Genomic DNA, 26,281 nt, shown 5'->3' with positions numbered 1-26,281 from the left:
TATAATGTGGACCACATGGTTAGAGGTAAAAGGAAATGATTTCTGATCAGGTTACTCTTCAGTTACTAAATATGCGTGTATAAGTATTTTGCAGAGAGACAGATTCTGGGCCTTTTTTTTCCTTGTGGAATTTTTTTGTTTGTTTGTTTAACTTGTTCTGATTTCTGCTTTATAATTGCAGGTTAAAATAATTTATAGATGTTGTAGAAAAGAGATGTCTTAGTTCATCTTTTCTTATAGTAACTGTAGGACATGAATGATTTTGCAATATTTTTAAAGTGCAGTTTAGAGTGCAAGTTCTGTTTTATTGGTGGGAAGAGGGTGGCTCACACGGAAGAAATTCCAGTCAAAGTCTAAGTGCTTAAGAGATTTAAATTAAATAAATGACTCACAATTGTGGCGGATATGATGGTTTTACTACTGGCAATCTCTCTAATGGCTCCTGAGTCTAGTTACAAATTTAGGAAAAATAACTACAAATAAAATATACCTCACATGATCTTTCATACCTGCATGGAGAAATTTAACTGCTCACCCATGTTTGTTGTCCTCCTAAGCTTCAAAAGTGGATGGAGGATGGCATTGGTAGCCTGCTTGGGAACATATTTGTTACTATATTTTGTGTATTTTCCTGATTTGTCTCTTTTGTTAGTTCTACTTTTGATGGGGAGTTGCTGCAATTTAGAGGCCTCCAGGAAGAAGTGTATTTTAAATTTCTCCATAAAGAAACATGACTTGAAGGTTGCTTTTCTTCTCCATTGCCTATCTCCACCTGTTGTTGTAATCTGTTTATGGTAGTGCTTGCTTTCTGCTAGGCACTTCCCAGAGCTCACAATTTAAGCTTAGACTTATTTAGGAATGGGAAATAACACATACTTTCCTCTCCCACTTCTGTATTATGGACTGGCACAATTTATAACTATTCATGTTAGAAAATTATACCACAGGGATAGGCACATGTTGCTGAGAGATATTTGGCTGTGCAGATCCTGAGCTGTCCCTGAGAAGGTAGCGCTAAAGTGGGATGAATGAGCCTCCTATCCTCAAAGATTGCATACTCCTATGGGGCAGCATCTCAGATCCAACAACATTTGCAACAGGTGGTTGCAAATGTAACCTACCATCTGTTCATAACTAAATTGAAACCCGTTTTTCCTAAACCTCACCCAGTTTTTCTATGGAACTGGGTAATACGAACATCAGGCCAGTCAGTCTCTTTGGGGTGTGTGGTCTGGACTCCCTAGGAAGGCAGAAAAGGGATGATGAACATGGCCTTAGCCCTCACTTGCAGCTTTAGTCAGGGGACCAGTCTCTGTGAGGGAGTTGTCCAAATGCAGCCAATCAGGTGCCCAGACAATGTAGTGGTGTGTTAAGGCCAGACATACATCAGTCTTTCCCTCTCCAGCCTGCACACTAATCCTGCTAGGACACTACAACTGCCAGCCACTTCTGGCAACACTCGCTGCTGGAAGAGTTTCCCTTTACTGCTAGAGGTAAGTGTTTTCTTCATGCTCAGCTTATATCTGCTGCTTCTAGAAACATTTTGATCAATCAGAATAATTCACATACCAATTTGAAATGACTTGTTTGTTAAGATAGTAAAATGCCCAGTGGGAAAATCTGTGGGAAAACCTCCACCCAGGTGTATGGGGGGGAGGCGCAGAATAAAAGACTTAATTCTCAAACTATCTTTGTATTGGGGAAATGAAGTCTTTTCCCAATAGATACAGTTGAAGATCAGTCCTTTCGGACCAGAAGGCAGAGAATGACTACCTTTTCAGTGACAAGGTGGGTGAGGTAATATCTTTATTTGAACAAGTTCTATTGGTGAAAGAGACAAGCTTTTATAATTGTGTCTAAGCAGACACAGGCATCTTACATTCCTAGTCTAAGGGAGAGGATGGGTGTGTGTGAACATTTCCTATCTCTTTTTCTCAAGTGTCTGTTAATGAAAAGAGTAAAATTAGTGAAGCCGTAATTGATAAATTCAGTAATAATCATTCATTTTACATGTACAGTGATTCCACTGCAAATGGTTAAGGGTACAAGGTGCTTAACCAATTTTAAAAAAAAAACTGTCAAAGGTTCTTTTTTGAATTTATCACAAGGAAAGGCTTAGAAACTTGTGCCGCTAAAAATGTTCATTTTAGACTAACTAAAAAGGGAACAAGGGGAATGCATGGGGATAGAAAATTAAAACCTGTAAAGTTTAAAACAGATAATGTATCAGCAAAGTAGAAGAGATTACACATTCTGATATTTTGGGGGCAGGCGATACTTTTGTAAGCATTGTATTGCTCTTATCAAGAAGAGCCATGCATTGGCTAGAACTAGGGATAGTTCAATCAGCTGAAAAAAGAAGCTTATTGTGCTTAAAAAACAAAAAGCCCTGCAAGAATTTGCTCTGGTTCTAGTAGGTACCTGAGGGAATGCACACTGACTATTGGGGGATAAGGGTTTCATATGGGAATTCATACACTGTAGTCCCACAGTTTAATAGAACCCCAGAATCTTGCAAAAGATCAGAGAAATACAAAATACAAAGAAGGATGGTCAATTGCAAGTACAAGTTGTATTCCATCAAACTTAATAGCAACTTGATATAAATAAAGATGTTTCTTGGGGTTTATTTCTTGTAGTTTTTGCTAAAAAAATCCCATTTACTAATTTTGTACCATATAGGTTTATAAAGCAGGCAAAATTGCAGCATATCAACCAAAATCTTTAGTGTTACAGCTAATCACAGACGTCCTCTGTACCTGGCAGAGAACATTCATGAGAAGAGGAGTATGCTGTTTCGCTTAACTTTGCGATAACTGGTTGCAGCCATTAGCTGTGACAAGCATCTGGAGCCTCCTTTCTACAAGCAGAAGCTCAAAGTTACCAAAAATAAGATACAAACTACAAGAAAGAGCTCAGAACACTATGGAGATATACCTATCTCATAGAACTGGAAGGGACCTTGAAAGGTCATCAAGTCCAGTCCCCTGCCTTCACAACAGGACCAAGTACCATCCTTGGCAGATTTTTGCCCGAGAGCCCTAAATGGCCCCCTCAAGAATTGAACTCACAACCCTGGCTGCCCACGTGGAAGTGACACAAACTGCAGTACTCCTATGTACCAGATGTAGTTCTGAGATGAAAAGGTTATTCATGTCCTATAGCAAAAGCTGCGTCTAAATATGCATAAACCACAGATAATCGGGACATGTGTCTGGCTCCTTTTTAAAATGCCCTGAATTTACATGTACAGTGATTTCACGGCAAATGGTTAAGGATAGAGGGTGCTTAACCAATTAAAAAAAACACCTTTTTTTCATACTCCTCTCCTCCAGCTCTTAATCTACTCCTCTTCCAGAAGCATGAGTAAACTGGAACAGCCTTATGATCTCTGACCAGTTGAGGCCTGCCTCAGTGTTACATTCGCTGTATCTCTCCCCAGCCACGATTTGTTCATCTCTAGGCTTCAATGCAGCAGTTGAACAGACTCTAGACAGAGGGCAAAAACCTAGCACCAAGAGGGGAAAGTCAGAACAATAGTGAGGAGACAGACTGACATCAGCTTAGGGCCTGTTGGTTGCTTAAGGGGTATTTTGCTCTCACATGCTGATGAATTATCACTTCCTTACATATTAGGCCTCCCCTAAACTTTTCTGGCTTCCTTTTGCCCCTACAGTTAAACACAACTGATTATTATAATTTGATAATGTCTTGACACTAAAGAGGCATACAGAAGCAAGTCAAAGGAGACAATGGGGCAGAGGGTAAGAGAAGAGCTTCCTACAATTTTAGAAGGTGTCTTTTTTCAAATGTAGACATGCCTGGCAATAATGGGCTTCAGTAAAATGCAATGTCAGCTTACAAGATGCATCCTCCCCTCAGCCCAAAGCTTCACAGTACAGTTTTTAACTTAACAGGGATTCTGGTTAATTACAATTTAGATCTTCCTTTCCCTTAGGATTGTAGTTTCTTGACACTTCTTATCAAGCTTAATTATTGTATTTTACCAAAAGGCATGATGCGGTGATTCATTTAAAGGTTAGAGCTAATGCAAGACTGAGGAGACAACAGCTCCAGCACAAAGGCGCTTCCAGGATAGTTATAGACCAGCTGGGAATAACCTCTCCAAAGCTGAAATGAGTTTCACCTTATGTGGCCGTTGAAGCATTTCAAAGCTGTGTGCTTGTAGGGGCAAAAGGAAGCCATGAAAGCAGGGGCGGAGGGGAGAATAACTCCGATCTGCTCCTGAGAGCAAAACCCCTCCTCCAGTGATGGTCAGTTGTATTTTATTTAACAGCACTTGCAGGGGAGCGGGGAGGTTTTTCCCAGGAGGCGGCGTGCAGCGGTACTGGAGAGCACGTTGTTCAAAGGCTCAGGGAGGCCTTGGCAGTTGCTCGCGCTGCAGCTCTGCACTATTACCCTGCATTATACTCCTTGCCTCCAGCTGTCGCACTCCGTGGGTCGCACCTGCCACCGCGGACCCCAAAGCACTTGACCACCGCTCCGCACGCAGGGTGTGCAGCCCCGCACTGCCGCACCGGGAGAGCTGCTGCGGCTGCCCGCCCCCACGGGCTCGCTCCTGGCCTTGGGGGCTCCTTACCCGCTCCCCGTCAAGGGCCCGTGGGCTGAGCCAGGTGGACGCGCTGGCTCGGGGCCTGAGCCTGTTGGATTCACGTCCTCGCAACCCCGAGAAGGGCCGGAGCGTTGGCAGGCAGCGCCGCGGCCCGGCTGTGAAATGCCTCCGCGCAGCTGGGAGATCCTGGCCCGGCCCCTCCCAGCTGATCGCGCCTGTTGCACAAGAATAAGAGGCGCTGCGCAGCTGGGGGCAGCGGAGAACCAGGTAGAAGGTTGTCGGCGCTGCGCAGCTGGGGCGGGCATCCAGGGCTCCTCCAGCGCCATAGGCAGGCGAGTGCGGGGGGCAGGGCGGGGTCAGTACCGCTAGGCCGGGGGCTGATGGGAGCCTGTGTCCGGCGCTGGCCGCGCTCCAGGACTTGGCCCCGAGCGACCCGGCCGGGGCTGGCGGGGTTATCGCCACGGGGGGCTCTGGCTGCAGGGGTCTGTGCTGGGCCGGCGGGAGCTGCCTGCGCCGCTCGTAGTTGGGGGAGCCCCGCTCTGCCGGCCGAGCCCGCTAACGCTGCCCTGGAGAAGGCTATAGCCGGGGAAGGGCTCCGCTCGCTGGCGGCTGGAAGTTGCCCAGGGTGAAAACTGGAGCTGCCTCCTCCAGGGCGCCGGGCTCCTTCTCGCTCAGGCCGGGTGGGGTCGGGCCCCTCGCCCAGCCCTGCAGCTGCTGAACTCGCTGCCTGACTTTGGAGGGAGAAAGCGGCTGCGCCACCCCGGCCTCCTCCGCCCGCCGTGCTTTGAGTGGCCGCAGGCTCCGGGGGCGCTGCGAGGCGTGTGGCGCACGGCCCTCACCTCCCCACGGGCCCCGGCCTGCGCTGCAAAGGAGCAACCGAACTGCCCGGGGAAGACCTGACTCCGCAGAGGTCATGGCGTGCAGAGCCCGTGTGCCACTCGGGCAGCGCCCTGCCCTGCCCAGCAGCGTTTGACTCCCAGCCTGGGGCATTAGACCTGTCTGAGTCAGAGGGAGCGTTGGCCAGGATTGTATCTCCTCCCCCCAGCCTCTGCAAAGTATCCCGGGAGGGGTAATTTATTGTGAAATAACTGCCAGCCCTGGGCGGGCGGGGACTAGGCTTGCCAGTTTGTGTAGGATCTATTCCTGGAGGTTTAATTACACGACCTAATATTTAGTTAAAGATTTATTTTTAATTCCTGGAGACCCCAGGACAGTCCTAGAGGCTTGGCAACCCTAGCAGAGACCTTGGTGTGTTGGCTCATTGGGAGGTTGTGGCTGTGAGATTATTACAAACTCTGAATGTGTAATATTCCTATTCAGGCCCATAGCTCCTGAATGCGGGAGGGGAGTCAGTTATCAGGACAGGAAGAGTAGCTCTGTTCATCTTTACCCTTCCCCGGTGCTGGCTCTTTCAGACTACCACCCATAAATGTTTATGATGACATGTATGTGACTAGGGTTAAGTACCCCAGCTATAGGGAAAACTCTCACACAGAGGCAGGTTTTAGTGTGCACAAGATTAATGAATGTTGATAATAGGAGTGTGCCATGTACAATTCAGTAATCTGAGCTGAGTGTACAGTGTAGAATCAGCATTCTGTCCTAACCGTGTTAATCGCTGGCCAGCTGTTAAGAGAGCACTCCTTTCTAGCATGCTCTTCACTGTGCAGCAGATCTCTTCATTTTGTTTCTGAATCAAGCTAGTGCTTCTATTTTTGTTTTAATTGACCTTTGGTTGCCCCACATAAAGTAGTAATTCTTCTGGTGCATAGTCATCCCTGAGTTTCCCTGGATTTCACAGCTTGCTTCAGAAGTATTTGTTCTGTGATGGTGTTTGTTAGCTGTTGTGACAGACAGTGCCCACGCAGTCTGTTGATATGAAATTTATCCACTCTATAAATATGATGATTTTACGCATTTTGTGTTCTGCATGTTCTGTTTGTTGCTGGAAGATATTCCTCGGTCCTGAGATAGGACTCCTCTAGCAGGGTTTCTCAACCACTGGTCCATGGACTGGGGCCAGTCCCCGAGATTTCCTTGACAGTTTACATTTCTCGGCCTTTTTGATACCAGGGACCAGTTTGCTGCCTTCTTAAAGGACCTATCTCTGTTTATATGATACTGAATTAATACCAAACATGTTGTTTAGAGTTGTTTGCTCTTTGGTGGATTAGCTAGTGCATATGGGGTGGTGGTGGAGTACTAGGCTATGTCTACACTACAAAATCACTCCGATTTTACATAAGTTGATTTTTTGGGAACAGATTGTATAAAGTCGAGTGCACGCATCCACACTAAGCACATTCATTCGGTGGTGTGTGTCCATAGAACCGTGGCAAGCGTCGACTTTCCGAACCGTGCACTGTGGTAGTTATCCCACAGTCCCTGATGCCCATTGGAATTCTGGGTTGAGCTCCCAATGCCTGATGGGGACCAAAATTTGTTGCGGGTGGTTATGGGTAAAGGTCGTCAGTCAACGCCCCCCTCCCCCCGTGAAAGCAACGGCAGACAATCATTTTGCGCCCTTTTCCCTGGATTGCCCGAGCAGACGCCATAGCACGTCAAGCATGGAGCCCGTTCAGCCTTTTTTCACTGTCACCGTATGTCTACTGGATGCTGCTGACAGACGCGGTATTACAGTGCTACACAGCTGCAGCTTCTTGCCGTTGCAAGTTAGCAAAGACAGTTACCAGTCAGACTGTACTGTCTGCTACTGTCATGGGTGCTCCTGGCCAGCCTCCGTGAGGTCGGTTGGGGGTGCCTAGACAAAAATGGGAATGACTCCCCAGGTTATTCTCTTAAGTTTTGTCTAATAGAGATTCAGTGCTGCCTAGAATATCAGGCAAGCCTACTAAAGAACCACAGATGCAACCGGCCGCTCCAGGTCAGAGCTCCAGACATCCCGCAGAAATGGTGAGCTGCATGCCATTCTAGGGGGGTGCCCGTACAATAACCCCACCCGTTGCTTCCCTCCTCCCCCACCCCTCCCAGGCTACCTTGGCAGTTATCCCCCCATTTGTGTGATGAAGTAATAAAGAATGCATGAATTTGAAACAACACTGACTTTATTGCCTCTGCAAGCAGAGATCAAAGGGGAGAGGGGAGGGTGGTTGACTTATAGGGAAGTAGAGTGAACCACCATTCTGCACTTGCTCAGCCTATAGTCTGTCCATCATGGCCTTGGAGATGCGCTATATATATATAATATATATATATATATAAAATTAATTTAATGTTTTGGCATTCTGTCTTTTGGAACGGAGTTCCGATAGCACAGATTCGTCTCCCCATACAGCGATCAGATCCAGTACCTCCCGTACAATCCATGCTGGTGCTCTTTTTTGATTCTGGGACTGCATGGTTACCTGTATTGATCAGCTCTCCACGCTGGGGAAACAGGAAATGAAATTCAAAAGTTCATGGGGCTTTTCCTGTCTACCTGGCCAGTGCATCCGAATTCAGATTGCTGTCCAGAGTGGTCACAATGGTGCACTGTGGGATAGCTCCCGGAGGCCAATACCGTCGAATTGCATCCACACTAACCCTAATTTGAACCGGCAATGTCGATTTCAGCGCTACTCTCCTGGTCAGGGAGGAGTACAGAAATCGATTTTAAGAGCCCTTTATGCTGACAAAAATGGCTTCGTTGTGTGGACGGGTGCAGGGTTAATTCGATTTAATGCGGCTAAATTCGACCTAAACTTGTAGTGTAGACCAGGCCTTAGATACAATATTCAGAATACTTATTAAATGGCTGCATATGTCTGCAAGGGGCAGACATAATGTTTAGCGTAAGCTGATAGTATTATGCGAGTGTGAATGTGTCCCTTGATTCACTGTTAAGATAGCATTTGTGCCCTCTGCCCTGCTTACCTTTCATAGGCCATGCTTTTGCCTTGCAAAACAATGGAAGGAAGAACTGTTAGGGCCCAATCCTGTAAACCTCTGCTCCTGTGAATGACCTCGGTGGGAGTAGTTCTGAGACTACCACACCGTAGGGGTGGTTAGAGCACTGGTTTTGTAAACCAGGGGTTCTTTAAATAAACAAAAAACAAAGAAAAAGCTACACACCAGTGGGGTCTTGATAATTTTAATTGGAACAGTGTTGCCTAGTGAATAGAGCACTAGACTGGGATTCAGAAGAGCTGGGTTCTGTTCCTGACTCTGCCACTGGCCTGCTGGGTGACCTTGGGAAAGTCACTGCATCTCTGTGCCTCGGTTTCCCCATCTGTAAAATGGGGTTAATGATACTGACCTCCTTTGTGAAGTACTTTGGGATTTTCTGATGAAGGCCTAGGTATTTTTATTACTCCCATGAGTAAGTTGTATCTACACCAATAAGTGTTTGCAGGATCAATTGTTTAGTCCGTTTCCTCTGAAAACCAGTTGCTGCAGCACTAAGAGGCTACCTCAGTTTCTGTTGTGTTGATAGCAAACCTTGTCAGGCAGCAGGAATAGGCCTAATATTAAGACATTTTGGGGTGGCCAGAAGTGGGATCATTTAATCGAAGCAATTTTAGGGGAGCTTGAGATGTAACCGTTTGGGAGAGATGTGGGTTGGCATGCAGTAGCCTTGGGAAGGCCTATACAGTAACAAACCCCTTTTCCTCCATGGTACTTGTGAAATCTGCAATCCTTAGAACACAGAGCGACTTTTCTAATGACAAATAGAGTCCAGTTCTCACAGTCATGATCTTATTTTCCCAGTAACTAAAATCCTGAATATAGACCAATTGCCCCTTTCTGCTCCTCTCAAGACCTGAAAACGCATTGCTGTTTAATTATTCATACTGTCTTAGCTCACCTGTGGGGCTTTCAAACATTAACTTTTTATGGAAGTTCGGCATATCCACTGAGCTCTACTGTCTTCTGGTGATCAGTGCATTCCAAAAGCCTGTAGCTATTTAAGCAGTGCAGAGACAAATGTCTTGTTTCCATCAGTCATATGAATTAGCTTCTCTTAGACTCATCCCTCTTGTTTAATTTTGTATCATAAAATTGGGAAACAAAATACAAAACTGTCAAGGGGAAATTTATTATGGTACATCAGCAGCATAATTAAGCTTTAAGGAATATTTATTGTTTTGAGATTTCTAAAAGTCTGTAGAAAAACATTCCCAGAAGCACATGTCAATGCTGTTTAAACATTTTTGTTAGTACAACTATAGTAGAGTTTACCAGAAATGAAGTTTTAGTATACAATTCAGATTGTGACCCAGATTTTGTAATGGTTCTAAATGTGCTGTATTTGAGTAAGTGACAAAAAACATGTCAGCAAAATGACAAACTACAGAAAAGGCAGGCAAGACATTCTAAAATCTTACTAAAAACACTGTTAAAATAGATCTTCATTTTTCTTAGAGTGACAGCTACTTTAAAACTGGAAGTATAAAGCAATGAGTGGTTTCTTTGACTAGGCAGTTTTGCACTATAAGGGGCAGAAATAGAATAGCTTTATCTAAAATTGAGTTTGAAATTAACTTTTAAATATTTTAGATACTGCGTTCTTGAAGGTGTAGATTAAATTCTGGTGGGGTACATAAATCGTAGCTTTCTTGATGTGTTGTGCAAAGTTGAATATTTTGTTTACGGTAGCTTATTTCAAATTGTTTTTAAAACATGCAGATTACACTTCAGCAAATAGTAATATGTCCTTTAAATTTCCAGCTCAGTAGGTTTTAAATAGTCTGACTACTGTTGCTTTAGTTTCACCTGTCTCATGTGTTGTGCTGTTCCTCTGTTTCGTTGCTCGCCACTAGTTTCTGCCAGTGTTCTAATCCTAGGGTTGATATGTTATTAGCCAGGGTCTGTTTCTGCAGTTCCTTGTGGAATTTCTCCCACATTCATTTATTCATGAACTCAAATCTTTTTAGACTCTTGATCACAAATAGCATCAATGGATTTGCACTTGGTAATACACAATACATATCCATGGAATCCTCTTCTATTTATGGTCTCTATAACAATATGAAAATATGTTAATATTACATTTTAATCTAGTAGGACATGTCTGACTAAAAGTAAAACACTTTTCTGTTTTTAGAGCTAGAAAAGATTTTTTTTGGGGGGGACGGGGGGGGGGGGGGTAGAGATTTGCTTCTCCTCCTAAACTCCATTCAGCTAAATAGAGGGTAACACTATCATTACATAGCACCTTACATAAATTGGTCTTTTCCCTGATGGAAATATATATATTGGATATTACCACTTAACAAATATATCCAGCAAACCCACGGCTACTATTTGTGTACAAGGATCCTAAAAAAGTAGTGTCTAAATATGCTGAGTTCATGATGTTCCAGAAACAGGATTCCCAGTTAAATGCATTCTATCAGGAAGTTATACAACTTGTTTTCCCTGTAATCCTCCTTGGTGACTTGGAGAGAACAGGAACTGCCACTCCCAGGTAACTTTTCTTTTCTTTTAAGGCTTAAAACAATTTGTCTCCCTTACTTAGGTTGTTAGTCCACTTTTTAAAATTGCTATTTGTGCCATATGCACAGGAAATAGTCCTGTAAAATGAAAGTAGGGTTTATTATTCCAGTGACTCTCTCACTCTGAGGCCTGAAAATCTTCTGCAAATCAGACTCCTAAAATCTACCACCCAGTAGTAACTATGTAGTCCCTGAAATCTCCCAAACCGAGATCTACAATACTTAAAGTGAAAATCTGAGAAGATTTTGTTATCCATGGGGAAAATCTCAATTTCCTTCAAAAAAGTAGGATATTTTCAAGGGCAAATAGGTCAGTGAATCTCTGTTTCAAAACTATTAGCACGCGGTGTTATCTCTTGCAGACTGTGACTGGATCAGTATTGCCAATTCCAAGCATTTGAAAGTCATGAAATGTTAACCCAACATTTATTATATTTTTTTCTATTTGCTTTCTGGGTTTTGAGCCTTTGGGGTTTGTATTTTCAAGCTTTCCTCTGCAACGCTGAGTGGCCAGAAACATACTCCTCCTGCTCCCCAGCTCTCCCCCCCCCCCCCTTTTTTTTTTAAATGAATGAGATTTTCATCTTACGACATGACTTCAGGAGCTTTTGCTGAGGCCGTTGCACATTGACCAAGTACTTGTGCTGACCACATTTGTTGAAAATGGCTTCCAGAGAAACTTGAAAACAGGTGCTGTTTTCATCGATCTAACAGCGGCGTATGACCCGGTATGGCACACTGGCCTGCTCGTGAAGGTTTCACGGGTCCTGCTACCTTGGGTCACAGGCATCGTTGAACTCCAATATGTTAGGGCGGAAACACTCTGGCGCAAGGAATAAATATCTGTTATAATCCCCAACTGGTCCCTTGTCATCGACCCCACAATTTGCCTGCCTGGCTTTGACCTGCCCTGTCAGTGGTCCCTGTTGAACAGGTTCCGGACCGGGCAAGGTCTCTGCAGCCAATCAGCGGTGGCCTAGAAGAACTGCATCACGCCACTGAAGATGCCATCACTTGGCTAGATAACTGTGCACATGCTAAATAAATAAGGAGCTGGGGATATATTTATAAATAAATATTGAGATGTGATTAAAATTGTAAGAGTTGGCAACACTCCTATCACCAACTTTATGGCTTAGAATAGCAAAATGTTTCCTACTAATATGCAGAGCAAAAAAAAAAAAAAAAGTAAATTGTGGTTATAAATGATTGATTAAACTATTTAAAAGGGGTTCCCCCCCCCCCATCTGTTTACTAGATGCAAAATATCAAAGGGTGTTGCACTTATAGAAAAAAATTCTCATAGTTGGCTTTTTTTTTTCTTGGTTAAAGTCATGTATATTGATATTGGGTTAACTGCAATAAAAGATCAGATAAATCTTGGTAATGCTTTATAACTTGCCATATCTTTAGACTGGAACACTGTCTTTTATGATTCTGATTCACATTTGTTTTAGTCCTTTCAGGAGTGGATGGGCACAGGTTTGAACTTTGTATCTGGTAACATTCATCTCAATAACTTGTTGACCTAGATGCTAAAAGTGATTGTAGATAGGGAACTGAATCTTTTTAAAATACATAATAGGTTTAGAATCTTAAAACAGATAAGGGCCACGCTGTCATTCCACTGAATTCCCTCGGCTTTCTTCATCACCAAGACCCAAGGTGAGAGTGTTTCATTTCTCCTGCAAGAGTTGATAGCAACACACACATCCCAAAAGCAGCATAAAAGCGGAAATTCCCGGTGTAATTGTTTGTGAAGCCTGAGCAGAGTCTCAGCACGTAAGAAAAAATAAAATGCTTGTATGGTTTTTATTTGGTTATTAAAATATATATTCTGTGAGCACCTATCCCATGCTCTGGGTGGTGCTTATAATATTTAAAACAACACAGTCAATTATGGTGAACTCTAGAATCCACTACCAACCAACGATAATTCATTTCCTTGTTTCTTTTCATTCTCACCAGTGCCTTTCCTTATCTTGTAGATTCATACTTACTGAAGATGTCAAACATGGGAGTGATGTCCACCTGCTTCTGTGTCCGTTCTTTTGTACACCTGCTTAGGCCAGGAGTGCAGAAAATGGGCTATTTCCAAATGCACACTGCATCCAGGTGTGCTGCTAAGAATCACTACGAAGTGCTGGTGCTTGGCGGGGGCAGTGGTGGAATCACCATGAGTGCTCGGATGAAGCGGAAAGTGGGAGCTGAAAATGTGGCTGTTGTTGAACCAAATGAGGTAAAAAATCCTTTTAAAATTAGAGAATGAGGTACTAGCTTTCCTTAGTTGAAAAGCTGGTTTGTGTTTGTTCTTGCTCCTTCCCTCTGTTATGCAATTTAGAATTAAAATCCTTGCAGGTCTCCCAGCAAGAGAATACCGTGTAATGCACCATAAAAAACTGCTTTTAGCTATGAAGCATGAGGCGACATTTACAAAGTAAATATCTGTCTATACAGCTTCTTTCATTAGGAACAAAATGTGACCGACCTTCTAGCTGAAGGTTCAAATGATCAAAAAGCAACTTATTGTTGCTTCAGAGAGGAAGCCAGAAGCCTCGCACCTAGGGTGACCAGATAGCAAGTGTGAAAAATTGGATTGGGGGAGGAGGCCTTGGGGGGTAATAGGTATTCTATATAAGACAATGGTCCCAATAATATCAGGACATCTGGTCACCTTACTCTCACCCTTAGGGCTAGGTTGTGCAACCAATAGATTGGTGGGCAACTACTCAATCTTGCCCTTATGTTTATGAACTTCATGACCTGATTGAAGAGTTTATCTTCTATGAAGTGAAATATCTTCTTGGGTTCCATGGCTACATGCCTAATGCACTGCATCACAGCCAGCCCTTGTCTGCTCCAGACTCCCTCCAAAGGCAGTCAATACCCCTTTCGCTATAGGGGATCATCAGAGGCACTTTGTCCTACTTTCCCTTTTCCTGGGCCTCAGTGAGCTACCTCTGCAGTCCTGTCAGCTGTGAAATGGAGGTTGATTCATGGAGATGAGTTTTCTTTCAGAAACATTACTATCAACCCATGTGGACACTAGTTGGCGCTGGTGCAAAACAGCTGGCAACATCTGGACGTCCGACAGCCAGCGTGATTCCTTCAGGTGTAAAATGGATCAAATCCAGTGTTACAGAGTTGGATCCAGACAAGAACTGCATCCATTTAGCGGATGACAAAAAGGTAACCATGATAATGATGGATATCCGTGAGCCTTAAGATAGTGTCAGAAAAACTTACTTCTGATTTCCCACTCCAAAGGGCTCCCATAAATACAAAATGAATTTCCCATCCTGTATGGGTGCCATGAAAAGGATACTCTACACTATCCAACAAGTCCTGAAAATGTACTGAAAACACTTGTTACACTGATAGTATGATAACAATTGCTTCTGTGGGTTATTTATTTATTTAAAACAAAAACCAGGACAACAAAACCCTCCAGATCAATAGATGCTTTTCTCTCCCGGTAGCAAGTACCAGCATGTTTTCAGCACTTGTTTTAATGAATTGAATACTGCAAAATAAGGAGTAATTACCTTGCTGAACAATGGAGTAAATGTTTTGGATGTTCAGTGTATTCGTTTATTTCATGATGCATTTTTAATCATTCCACATTTTAGTATTTACCTCATATGGCTTATAATACATGGCTTGGTTTGTTTTCCATACCTTGCATTATTTCACAGTTAGTGTTCATTAGTAGTTGTCAGATTGCCTCAAAAGGTTAATTTAAACAAAGTTCATTATGTATAAATGACATCTGTTTTTTTTTTTTTTTCTTTATACTATAGATATCTTACAAATATTTGATAATTGCCCTTGGGCTTCAACTGCATTACGAAAAGGTATTCGCTTTAAACCAAATACATTTTTACTGGTGTTAATTGCATACAAATTGCACTATATACTTTTGTGATCCTCTAAATTTAGTGGCTTTTCAATACAGTATATAAAGTGTGTCTACTAGTTCTCGCAGTAACGAATGAATATTCATGTCTTTCTGTCTATAGAGGCTCTAAATTGCACTGGATAGTAGGGGCTCCAATTTGGGGCCATTCTCAAACCATTCAGCATAAATGACCTCTTGCTAATCACATAGCAAAGCTGTCATCTTATTTATCCATTGTGCCTTTCCACAGAGAGACGTTTTCTACACAAATCTGATCACACACAGAAATAACTCTTGATTGGCTGACTGAATAAACTGTAGAATCCTAAAAATGTAGGACTGCAAGGGATCTCAAGAGGTCCAATAATTTAATATAGAAAAGAGGCTTGAATCGCAGTCTAGCTTCCATCAGCAGCACCCAGCCTTCAGGCCCCTACTGGCAGAATTTCTGCCTGAAGAGGGGGTTTGCAAGTGGTGCAGTTGCCTGCAACTCTGTTTAGCCCGGGCCAGATGTGGAAGATTGGCAAGGCCTCCCAAGCAAGACATTGATTCATTGCATTTTGGGGGCAGTTTCTGCTGATGGAGGGGGGTGGCATCATAGAGCCTATTCTGGAACTTAAATCTGCCCTCCATAGTGGAGCATTGGGGAAAGTGGTAGTGTTAGGGTGCAGTAGTTTCCACTGGCGCTGATAACAAATCTGGCGGAAGGACTTTCTCCGGTGCCACTTTTTCTTCTTAAAGTTCATTACATTGTATCAGGCAAGCGCAGCCTAAAGCCTGGAGTCCCCTAGATACTGGGGTGGGAGGCATATGTGGGATCTGCATCAACTGTTGTCCTAAGCCTGGGTGAGCATGTGGCGTAGCTTCTGATAAATGGGAAAATGCTATTCTTTGGAGCTCTGGTAGTTCTAAAGGTACAGTGGAAACAATTACTTGAGCCATCACTTGTGAGTGAGAAGCAGCTTGTTGCTTATCTAAAGTCAACTACCTCCTACGGAGATTAGTTCTATTGAAACCAAACTGCACAGTATTTAATGATTGTCAATGTTTGCTGTTAGCTCTTCTATAGCACAACCTGATAAAGACAAGTACAATGAATACCCAGAGAAAGTGCAGTGTGGCAAAACCAGTCACCACTTATTTATAGCTAGATAGCAAACTATTTGGGTTTAAAAATAATAAAATCATGATTAAAATTAAAGCCCACAAGACAGGTATGGGGAGGCCCCTATCCTGCAAGGATTTGTGTGTGTGTGGGGGTGTAATTTAACACACTGCAAGTGGTCCCAGGGAGTTGATTGCAAATCAGAGTGAACATGCATGTCTTCTTGGCATAGGTGTCAGTGCTGCAAACACTGATGCACATGTGTAACTTTACTCGGGAGAGTTGTCCCATGGAAATGCCCCAGCCCCTTCTCTGTAAACAGGGAATAATTCCCTTCCTTGTAAAGGTGTCATGAGGATAAATAAATTGATTGAGATGCTGATACAGCAGTGATGAGACATTTCAGGATACAAATAGTTTACTTTAAAAAAAAAAAAAATGCCCAAGATTTCTTTAGTTCTGCTACAAATAACCATCAGATGACAAAAACTGAAATATTTTTAAAAAATCAGATTTACTTTTCACTCTTTAAGCTGTTTGTTTTCATTGTCCAAACTGAGTGAACTTAAAAAGTAAACAGCTCAATCCTTTTCACTTCCAGCCAGGCTCTGACTGTGCACGAGCCCAGTGATACAGTATTTTATATAACACACGCACTCTGCTGGCAATGTTTATGATTACAACTGTTATACTTTCTTTAAAAATATCATGGAACCATTAATACTGGGCTTTTTGCTTTGTACAGCTTATTTTCACAAAAACTAGTTTTGGGGATTCACCCCCTGACAGAGCCCCTTTTAAAAACTAAGCAGTCTGTGGGTGCAGTGGAAAATAGCTCTACCTTCAGCTAAAACTTTGGTTTCCCAAATGATCTGTTATAGATTACAAAATATCTGAAGACAAGGGAAGATTTTACATCAATTTGTTCCAGCTATGTTTTAATAAAAGCTTTTGTTTTATTGTAGATTAAAGGTTTGCCTGAGGGTTTTAATTATCCTAAAATAGGTTCCAATTATTCAGTCCACACAGTAGAGAAAACCTGGAAGGCTTTGCAAGATTTCAAGGAAGGAAACGCCATCTTCACTTTTCCAAACACTCCAGTGAAATGTGGAGGGGCTCCTCAGAAAATCATGTACTTGTCAGAGGCCTACTTGAGAAAGGTACGTATTTCATCACATCCCCTACTGATGATGCCTGTTACCACTGCTAGAGATCAGACTTATTTTATGGGGATCATGTTGTAATTATGACAAAAATAAGCCCTGAGGTGAAAAAGATGTTGTGACTTAAATCTTAATAAGGTAATTGGTTTACAGATCAACTTTTCTGAGCGTCTGTCAATATGAAACAGACCATTAGGGCTCAGAGCAGCTGAGGAACGAATGTTCTAAGCTACCGTTGCGGCTCCTTGTTTCTGTGGCTAGCAGAGACCCAATTCAGTCCCCAATGTAACTTACAGCAGTGTCAGGATTGCCCTAATCTGCACTGGCTAGTATGGGCTCCAGTTTGGTGCCTTCTAACTGCCTGGAATAGATGGAGTGCAGAAGCACTGTCACCATGCTCCCTTCCATTCAGCCAGGTTGGTGGCTGAGAGGGAGGGGTGGTGTAGTGTTGGCCTGGTGACTTTCCCATGCTGTGGGAATACTCAGCTGGCTAGTAAAGTAAGCTTTGTGGTACCAAAGGGGCTATTGCAGGACAAGGATCTTGTCTGTAATGTTTAGTACATAGAACAGGTATTTTAAAGATTTAATACTGTGTATTTATATAACACTTTCCATGTTAAGGGATTCCAAGAGCAGTGTGCATACTACACACACCCACCCTGACAGGAGCCACTTAAATGCACTAGCTATTAAAAATACACACCACACAGCTTAGGAAGTAAAGCAAACAATATGATTGTACCCAATTGAAAGTACAAGGGGAATCTTATGTAGACAGAATGCAATACCCAGATAGGTGTTTGGCCAAGACACTAAGGCTAACCGTGCCAGGGGACCTTTAATAGACAAGTATTTAAACCCTCAGTTTTGCATGTCGTCCAAAATGCTGTGCTCCCTTTTTCTGTGCTAGGGCACTTGCTTAGTTCTCAGTCAAATAATAGTGATACCCAATAAATGACTGCTACCCCACTTCACGTGGCACCAATGCCCTCCTGGGAGGTCTCACCCAAAGAAGATACTTACCTAGTTTCTGACCAGATAACTGAGAGGATCAAACCTTGAGATGGTGTGGCTCCAATACACATTTTAAGTGTTTGAATGTTAATATATGAAAATTCAAAACAGCTGCTAGTTACACAGTATATGCTCTCATTTACAATAGTGTAGTGTTGCTATCCAGTTCTACTGCTTTTGTACTCTGTTCACTGTTAGAAATTAATTTCTTTCTACCCAGACAGGAAAACGATCCAAAGCCAACATCATCTTCAATACTTCGCTTGGATCAATTTTTACTGTTCAGAAGTATGCTGATAGATTGCTGGAGATAATTAAGGCTAGGAATATTGTTGTTAACTACAAATGCAATCTCATTGAGGTTCGAGCAGACAAACAAGAAGCTGTATTTGAGAATTTGGACACACCTGGAGTGACTGAGGTTTATCAGGTCAGTAATGTAGAAGCTTTCAGGCCTTTAGTTTGGTCGTCTTCTGTTTTTGCCATCACTATTTACTGTCAACTGAAATACTAAATACTGAGATTTCCCCTCCACCTCCCAGAATGTAGAAAAGTGAGTAACTTCAAATATGGAAACAGAAACTGAGGCTATCCCAGCTAAAATGGTAATATTGTCATTTCCCTCAAAACTCTGAGCAGGATCTGCACTCTCAGCAGATGTAGCTGAGTGGTTAAAAGAAGCTCTGCTCTGACTAAAATTGTTTGTGAATAGCACAGCTGGAGTGGATCAGTAACTGGCTAGCAATCTTAAAGCACGTAGCAAGGACGCACTCAAAAATACTTAGAAGCTGAACCTTACATTTGACTGTAACAAGGCAAAAGAGCCTTTTCTCCCCCACTTTTTAATCTTCTCCCCCTCATCCCAATGCAGATCTGACCTGCTATAATAAGGGTATCAATTTTAATCCTGTTCATTGAATTCCATTTATCTAGCTGTTTTTGTTTCTTTCTCTGCCCAGTATGAAATGCTTCATGTCACACCACCTATGGGACCACCTGATGTACTCATGAACAGTCCTGTTTCAGATGCAGCTGGCTGGTTAGACCTAGATAAGGAAACTCTGCAACACAAGAAATACCCCAATGTGTTTGGTATTGGAGACTGCACCAACCTTCCAACATCAAAAACAGCTGCAGCTATAGGTATAGTTCAGTGTCTTGTTTTTTAATGGTTAAAGGTAACAATTTAAAACAAAACAAAAAAAAATTAACTTGCATGTTCCCGCTGGACCATTTTTCAGAAAACCAACTTAACCCTTGTGGTAAGAGAGAAACTTCTGACAAAGTACTGTTGGCTTGTAGTGATTAAAAAGTTTTGTTTATTTGCAAAGTAACAATGCTGTTTCCCAAAACTTACAATGTGGACTACAGATAACAGGTTTCAACTGTTCTTAACATGCAATTCCAGCACTCTCATACCCCACACCTCTGATCTGAGTTTATTTGTGTCTCTGGCACAGAGATGGAGTGTGAACATATGGAAAATGAACATAACACTAATTCACTTATTCCATCTTCAGTTATGCAACTTTTTCTTGTATCTCAGAGTACATGCATATGCTATCTGAGTGCTAAGACTCTCATAGTCAAATGATCCCATGTTCTGTTCTTGCAGTCCCTGAATTTGAACTGTACAAAATGGACATTAGGCATATGCCTATCCTGGTTAAAATTTGAATGTTAAATACTGTGGCTGTAGAATATGGAAATACAATAATTAAATGGATTAAGGCTACTAAAATTGTAGTTATTGGTATAAGAAAAATGTGCACCTAAAATGAGTGGTGTATTGAACTAACTCAGCACAGGCAATGTTGCCATAGCTTGTCACAGCTCCCTTTTTAACATTATACAATATTTTTATATAATCAGCCTGCTGGAACTTTAGTATGAAACTTCTCTAATTCCAAAACATTTTGGCACTCCCCCTCCCTTTTCCCCAAAACATGAAGTTCAGACTTCACTAACGTGCACCAATATCTTATCTGTTGTAGAAATAACTAGAAAAAAAACTTATTAAATAAATGTGAAGAAGTCCAACTAGATTATTATACTGGAGAATATACAACCTAAAAAAAAAAACCCCACCTGAATTATTCCCATTCTACTAAACAAACTGAATTGTACAATAGTTTCCATGTACTGTATTATTGTCATCATATTATAGTGTAAATACTATTTATAGCAGGAAAATGCTTCAACTGCAATGTAGCCAAAGTTGTGTAACTAACTTTTTATCTCTTATTTAGCTGCCCAGTCTGCAGTGCTTGATAAAACAATTTCTTCAGTAATGAAGAGCCAATTGCCAACTAAAAAGGTATTTTAATGTTTCTAAGAAATTGCCTCATTAGAATTATCCTCCAGCAGTTTATTTTTTTTAAATAATAAGTGGGTAGAGTATTGCTTATATTTTAGGTGTTTGTACTCTTAAAATACAGCACTTTAATTGTTCATGTGCAGCTTAGTTTAGTTATTTGTCCCCGTCTTCAGTAGCAGGTGCTGAAGAACAGACAGGTACCACTCTTCTCCATCCAGTCTCACAATTTTTCACTCCTGAATTTTTAAGTTGACTTTCTAAAGGAGAAAGGTACTGAAAGAAAAAACTTAGTGTAACTTCAAAACCTTGTCAGTTACCCTGAAACTACTATTATGTTAAGCCTTTCTGGGAAAAGAATACTTAAAATTATGGAGAATCCAAGAAAACTGAAAATAATTAAGGGGACTTCTTATTTGATACTAAAACTAACTAGTATTTATACAAGAATCTCGTAATTTGGGGGGGGGGGGTTATTTTTTTTAAAAAGGCTTACAAGCTGCATAGTGGACGGGGAAGAAAGACCCTTTAAAAAGAAATTGACAATAATGCATGTTAAGCTTAAATTTTCCCCCGTGCACAAAGCCTAGTCTAGCCCCAACGATACAATTGCTTTACTGACTCACTAAGTAGGAAGAATGAACAAAAAAGAGATGTCTGAACTGACCAATAATTCTATTCTACACAGTCAAATTGTTGGGCAAAAGTCAACATGGTTTCTGTAAAGGGAAATTGTGTCTTACTAATCTATTAGAGTTCTTTGAAGGGGTCAACAAACATGTGGACAAAATGTATTTGGATTTCCAGAAAACCTTAGACAAGGTCCCTCACCAAATACTCTTACGTAAATTAAGTTGTCATGGGATAAAAGGGAAGGTCCTTTCATGGATTGAGAACTGGATAAAACACTGGGAACAAAGGGTAGGAATTAATGGTAAATTCTCAGACTGGAGAGGGGTAACTAGTGGTGTTCCCCAAGGGTCAGTCGTAGGACCAATCCTATTCAACTTATTCATAAATGATCTGGAGAAAAGGGTAAAAAGTGAGGTGGCAAAGTTTTTGCAGACGATACTAAACTGGTCAAGATAGCTAAGACTAAAGCAGACTGAAGAACTTCAAAAAGAGCTCACAAAACTAAGTGATTGGGCAACAAAATGGCAAACGAAATTTAATGTAGATAAATGTAAAGTAATGTACATTGGAAAAAATAACCCCAACTATACATACAATATAATGGGGGCTAATTTTAGCTACAACAAATCAGGAAAAAGATCTTGGAGTCATTGTGGATAGTTCTCTGAAGACGTCCACACAGTGTGCAGCGGCGGTCAAAAAAGCAAACAAGATGTTAAGAATCATTAAAAAAGGGATAAAGAATAAGATGGAGAATATATTATTGCCCTTGTATAAATCCATGGTACACCCACATCTTGAATGCTGCGTACAGATGTGGTCTCCTCATCTCAAAGATAAAGTAGCACTAGAAAAGGTTCAGAGAAGGGCAACTAAAATGAGTAGGGGTTTGGAACGGGTCCCATATGAGGAGAGATTAGAGGCTAGGACTCTTCAGCTTGGAAAAGAGGAGACTAATATGATAGAGGTATATAAAATCATAAATGATATGGAGAAAGTAGATAAGGAAAAGTTATTTATTTATTCCCATAATACAAGAACATGGGGGTCACCAAATGAAATTAATGGGCAGCAGGTTTAAAACAAATAAAAGGAAGTTCTTCACACAGCGCAGTCAACTTGTAGAACTCCTTGCCTGAGGAGGTTGTGAAGACTAGGACTATAACAGCGTTTAAAGAGAACTGGCTAAATTCATGGAGGTTAAGTCCATTAATGGCTATTAGCCACGATGGGTAAGGAATGGTGTCCCTAGACTCTGTTTGTCAGAGGGTGGAGATGGATGGCAGGAGAGAGATCACTTGATCATTACCTGTTAGGTGCCCCAGAGGGAGTGAACCTGGCATTGGCCACAGTCGGTAGACAGGATACTGGGCTAGATGGACGTTTGGTCTGACCCAGTACAGTCGTTCTTATGTCACAAACTGCTCATCACTGTAGTATGATTGCCTACAAGCACTGCATTAAGCTACAGACTTACAGCTTATAGACTACACAACTATCATATGTTGTTTGCTCTATTATCCACTCCCTGTGGGAGAACTGTGAGCAATGGAATGTCTTGTTTTGGTAGGATTTACATTATTTTTGATAGAATATACAAGTTGCTATATGTTGATGTTAGAAGGCAAAGACATGCCTGTTGCATTTGGGAGGTTTGTCAGTTTTCATTAGTGGCCAGCTGCAGCAGCTTCAAAGGAAGGTGTAAGATTCCCACTGTAGGCAGCTGTTAAGCTGCTGCTTTCCCCCTTCTCTCCCCCTCCCCCCAATTAGGTCTCATCCTGTTCTCTAATAGTCATTATTTATTCCACTTATTACAGTAGTGCCTAAGGGAAAACCAAAGAAGGGGGTCCATGTGCTGGATACTGTACAAACACAGAAAAATAATCTCCGCCCCTGAAAAGTTTAGTCATGTTTCTCAAATGCAGCCATGAGGGGCTTTTCTTGCAGCCACAGCCTCCTGGGGTGTGTGTGTGTGTGTTTTTTTTTTTTTTTTTTTTTTTTTTGGGGGGGGGGGCCAACAAAGCAGCAGCCTCTTCCTCTCCCTGTTGCTTCTGGATGCACCACCTTGGTGTTGGTTGCTGGGGCTGCCAGCAGGGGTTGGGCTCTGCCGCCTCCCCCTCCCCCCCCCCCCGATACAGCTGGAGGAGCAGACAGCTGATGAGTTTCCCCACCTTCCCGGGATGGTGGGGCTCAGGCTTTGGGCTTCAGCCCCAGGCACCAGTTCTCCAGACATGCAGCTTGGGGCTCTGTCCCCCAGCCGTGTGGCTTCAGGCTCCATCCCTCCCCCCATCCAGGTCTTAATTTGTCCCCAGACTTGTCAGCGCTCAGTAAGTCTGCTGTGAAAAGTGATACTTGTCTATTTTAAAAAATGATAAAGACTTACTAGGTAGGAATAAATACGTTACAATTATTTGGACGTTTACATGTGCATAAATTGTTTTTCCTAAAGCTAATTAGGAATTTTAGGAAAAGAGTGTGAAAACAGCCACCAGCAAGAGTTGGTGGTCAGACTGAGGCCAGCAAATAATTTGTCTCAAGAACCCTAAATAGAGATCGGCTTGTGCCTTCATTTCAATCTAAGACCTGAGATTTAATACCCTTCCGAGATTTGTTGGCATTCACCATCTCTCTCTGGATACTCTTGTTATCCATATAAATGTCCCATCTCTCTTTGAATCATGCTAAAGTCTTGGTCTCAATGAGTTCAACAGTCTAATTACCTATTGGACTGGAAAAGTATATCCTTCGTGAGTTTTGAATTTGCCACAGTTACATTTTATGTCCTCTTGTTGTGTGAGGGAGAACAGAAGCTCCTGTCTAGCGACCACTGGCTCAAATTCATAGTGAGGGAGGAAAAGGTAGTTAAATATCCTCACAACCACAAACATGCTGTCATTAACTACATACCATTTTTTGGCAGCACCAAAAGGATTGAATGGTTCCTGCTCTAGATCCAGGGTTGAGTCCTGTTGGTACAGTGTTTTATAGAGAAACTTTAATTGCTGCATCTGTTATGATTTTGAAAACTACAGTTTCATAAGCTCAACATTCATTTTGAAGTGGTTTTTGGATAAACCCTCTTAGGTAGAGCTTGTTTGTAGCACTTTGTGCAAAATGTACATGATGATGATAAGATACCTTTCATTGTAGTACGATGGATACACTTCCTGTCCCATTGTAACAGGCTACGATAGAGTGATTCTAGCAGAATTTGACTACAATTCTCAGCCTCTGGAAACGTTTCCCATTGACCAGAGTAAGGAGAGACTACTCATGTACTACATGAAAGCTGATCTAATGCCTTTTCTTTACTGGAATGGATTACTAAAGTAAGTACTCCCAATGTATACAAACTAACTTTGGCTTCTGAGGTGATCCCATTCAAAACGTACACAATACCCATGCAGCAGGTTGTACTGTGGTTTAAAATGAGCAGATTATGTTCATCAGAATGCTTCCATTTCATGTCACCACCATCTAACACGGGTTGCCAACCTGTGGCTCAAGAGCCACATGCGGCTCTTCAGAAGTTAATGTGACTCCTTGTAAAGGCACCGACTCCGAGGCTGGAGCTACAGGCGCCAACTTTCCAATGTGCCAAGGGGGGCAGAGGGGATCGCTACTCAACCCCTGGCTCTGACACAGGCCCTGCCCCCACTCCACCCCTTCCTGCCCCCTTCCCTGAGCCTACAGTGCCCTCGCTGCCCCAGAGCTTCCTGCACACCAAAGCAGCTGATTGAGAGGGAGGGGGAGGTGCTGGTGTGTGTAAGGGGGGGGGGGGGGGGGCTGCTGACATATTACTGTGGCTCTTCAGCAATGTACATTGGTAAATTCTGGCTCCTTCTCAGGCTGGCCACCCCGATCTAACATATCTGAATTACTTTGGCTGACACATTCAGCAATACTAAATATTCTGACTTTTAATATCCTTAAGAGCAAGACTGTTTCTGATCATCGAAAGCATTTTATGCAGTCAAGAATTGTTTTCCCCAAATCAGTGCTGGTGATAAAACATTACCAATACTGAAACCCCATTATGCTCTTAGAACTCTCCTTAATTTCCTGCTCATCTATTTGCAACCTACTAGTAAACCCATGAAACTATATCCAAAAAGACCCCTGTTCCCTGAAAGAAAACTTGAAGCATTGTATTTGTAACGGGTGTGGTGTTAGCTAGAAGCAATAGTAAAGTTTACTCAGTTACAATGAAAGAGGTTGTCTAATTTATGTAGTATACAGTGGTTAAAACTTTGTTTTTCCATCCCTTAGAGGCTACTGGGGAGGTCCTGCTCCTATAAGAAATCTGATGCATCTTGGTTTCAAATGATGATCCAATCAACTTTGCTTACTGGCCAGAACTAAGGCTAAGAAAAGGAACAATTTTTAAAAACACACACCTGTTCTCTCAAAAATAATAGCACATACTTCTGTGGATATTGTACTTGATTTATCAAAGACCAGGTTTTGCTTCTGGTGAGAATTAAACCTTGAATTTAAAAGTAATGTAAGATGTCTTGTTACTAAAATGTCATTGGGGTTAATGGTGGAACAGTGGGGTGGAAATGATAGCAGTTTTCTACTGATGATAGGTACCATACGAGAGTATCGTAACACAAAGGAGTGAGTCTGAACCCAACTCTAAATAACTGATTGTGTCTCTTTAAGATCCCACTCTATGTAAGTTTACTTACTAAAGCCTATTGCATCTGATTGTTACTTTGTACACTTAGTCAGCATGGAAACTATAGGAGCTACATAATAACTGCTATATACCTTCCAATATTAAATGTATCATTTAAACTTCTGTTATTGTAAGACATCTGTTAGTCTGCATATGCAGACTAGTGATCTAAATAGTGTTTCAGTTCAAAACACTGGATATCTATCTAGCATAGAATAAATTACCTATTTTTAGTTAAGTGGCTTAATAGAGTTCGTCATTCACCCATCAGCATGATCTAGTTCCTATCAAGTTAGAGGAAGTTCTAGTTTCAGCACTAATCACAGAACAGGCCTCTCTACCTCTGTTCATCCTGACTGGAGTTCAGACAAGTCTAGAGCCAGATTTAAAAAATGACAGGAAAGGGGAAGTTCAGTTGTGTGCAATACTGATAGATGAGAGACTTCCTTTATTCATTAGTTTGCTC

The 26,281-nt window shown here is 42.0% G+C and overlaps 1 protein-coding gene across 4 annotated transcripts; it reads left to right on the top strand.

The window, feature by feature from the left end:
• Positions 1-1,469: 1,469 nt before the first annotated feature.
• On the top strand, positions 1,470-25,637 carry SQOR (sulfide quinone oxidoreductase). Of its 4 annotated transcripts, none has more exons than XM_054043138.1 (10): positions 1,470-1,493; positions 12,996-13,246; positions 14,026-14,196; positions 14,808-14,861; positions 16,976-17,170; positions 18,408-18,617; positions 19,147-19,330; positions 20,437-20,504; positions 24,285-24,463; positions 25,404-25,637. In XM_054043138.1, exons 2-10 carry the CDS (start codon positions 13,013-13,015, stop codon positions 25,459-25,461), a joined length of 1,353 nt encoding a protein of 450 aa, XP_053899113.1. In that variant the 5' UTR covers positions 1,470-1,493; positions 12,996-13,012; the 3' UTR covers positions 25,462-25,637. The 4 variants fall into 4 exon arrangements, with proteins under 4 accessions (XP_053899113.1, XP_053899114.1, XP_053899112.1 ...); XM_054043139.1 differs by lacking the exon at positions 1,470-1,493 and adding an exon at positions 4,464-4,928; XM_054043137.1 differs by lacking the exon at positions 1,470-1,493 and adding an exon at positions 4,494-4,840.
• The last annotated feature ends 644 nt before the right edge of the window (positions 25,638-26,281 follow it).

The sequence above is a fragment of the Malaclemys terrapin genome, chromosome 10 (genome assembly GCF_027887155.1).
Source record: "Malaclemys terrapin pileata isolate rMalTer1 chromosome 10, rMalTer1.hap1, whole genome shotgun sequence".
Taxonomy (NCBI): domain Eukaryota; kingdom Metazoa; phylum Chordata; order Testudines; family Emydidae; genus Malaclemys; species Malaclemys terrapin.
This window is presented reverse-complemented; position numbering and strand designations above follow the sequence as displayed.

Bases quoted from the DNA above. Each gene is read 5' to 3' on its own strand.
- SQOR (XM_054043139.1), top strand. From the start codon at position 4,736: ATGCCTCCGCGCAGCTGGGAGATCCTGGCCCGGCCCCTCCCAGCTGAT. The intron at 4,929-12,995 runs GTCAGTACCGCT...CTTATCTTGTAG, and splicing joins AGTGCGGGGGGCAGGGCGGG to ATTCATACTTACTGAAGATG. The intron at 17,171-18,407 runs GTACGTATTTCA...CTTTCTACCCAG, and splicing joins CAGAGGCCTACTTGAGAAAG to ACAGGAAAACGATCCAAAGC.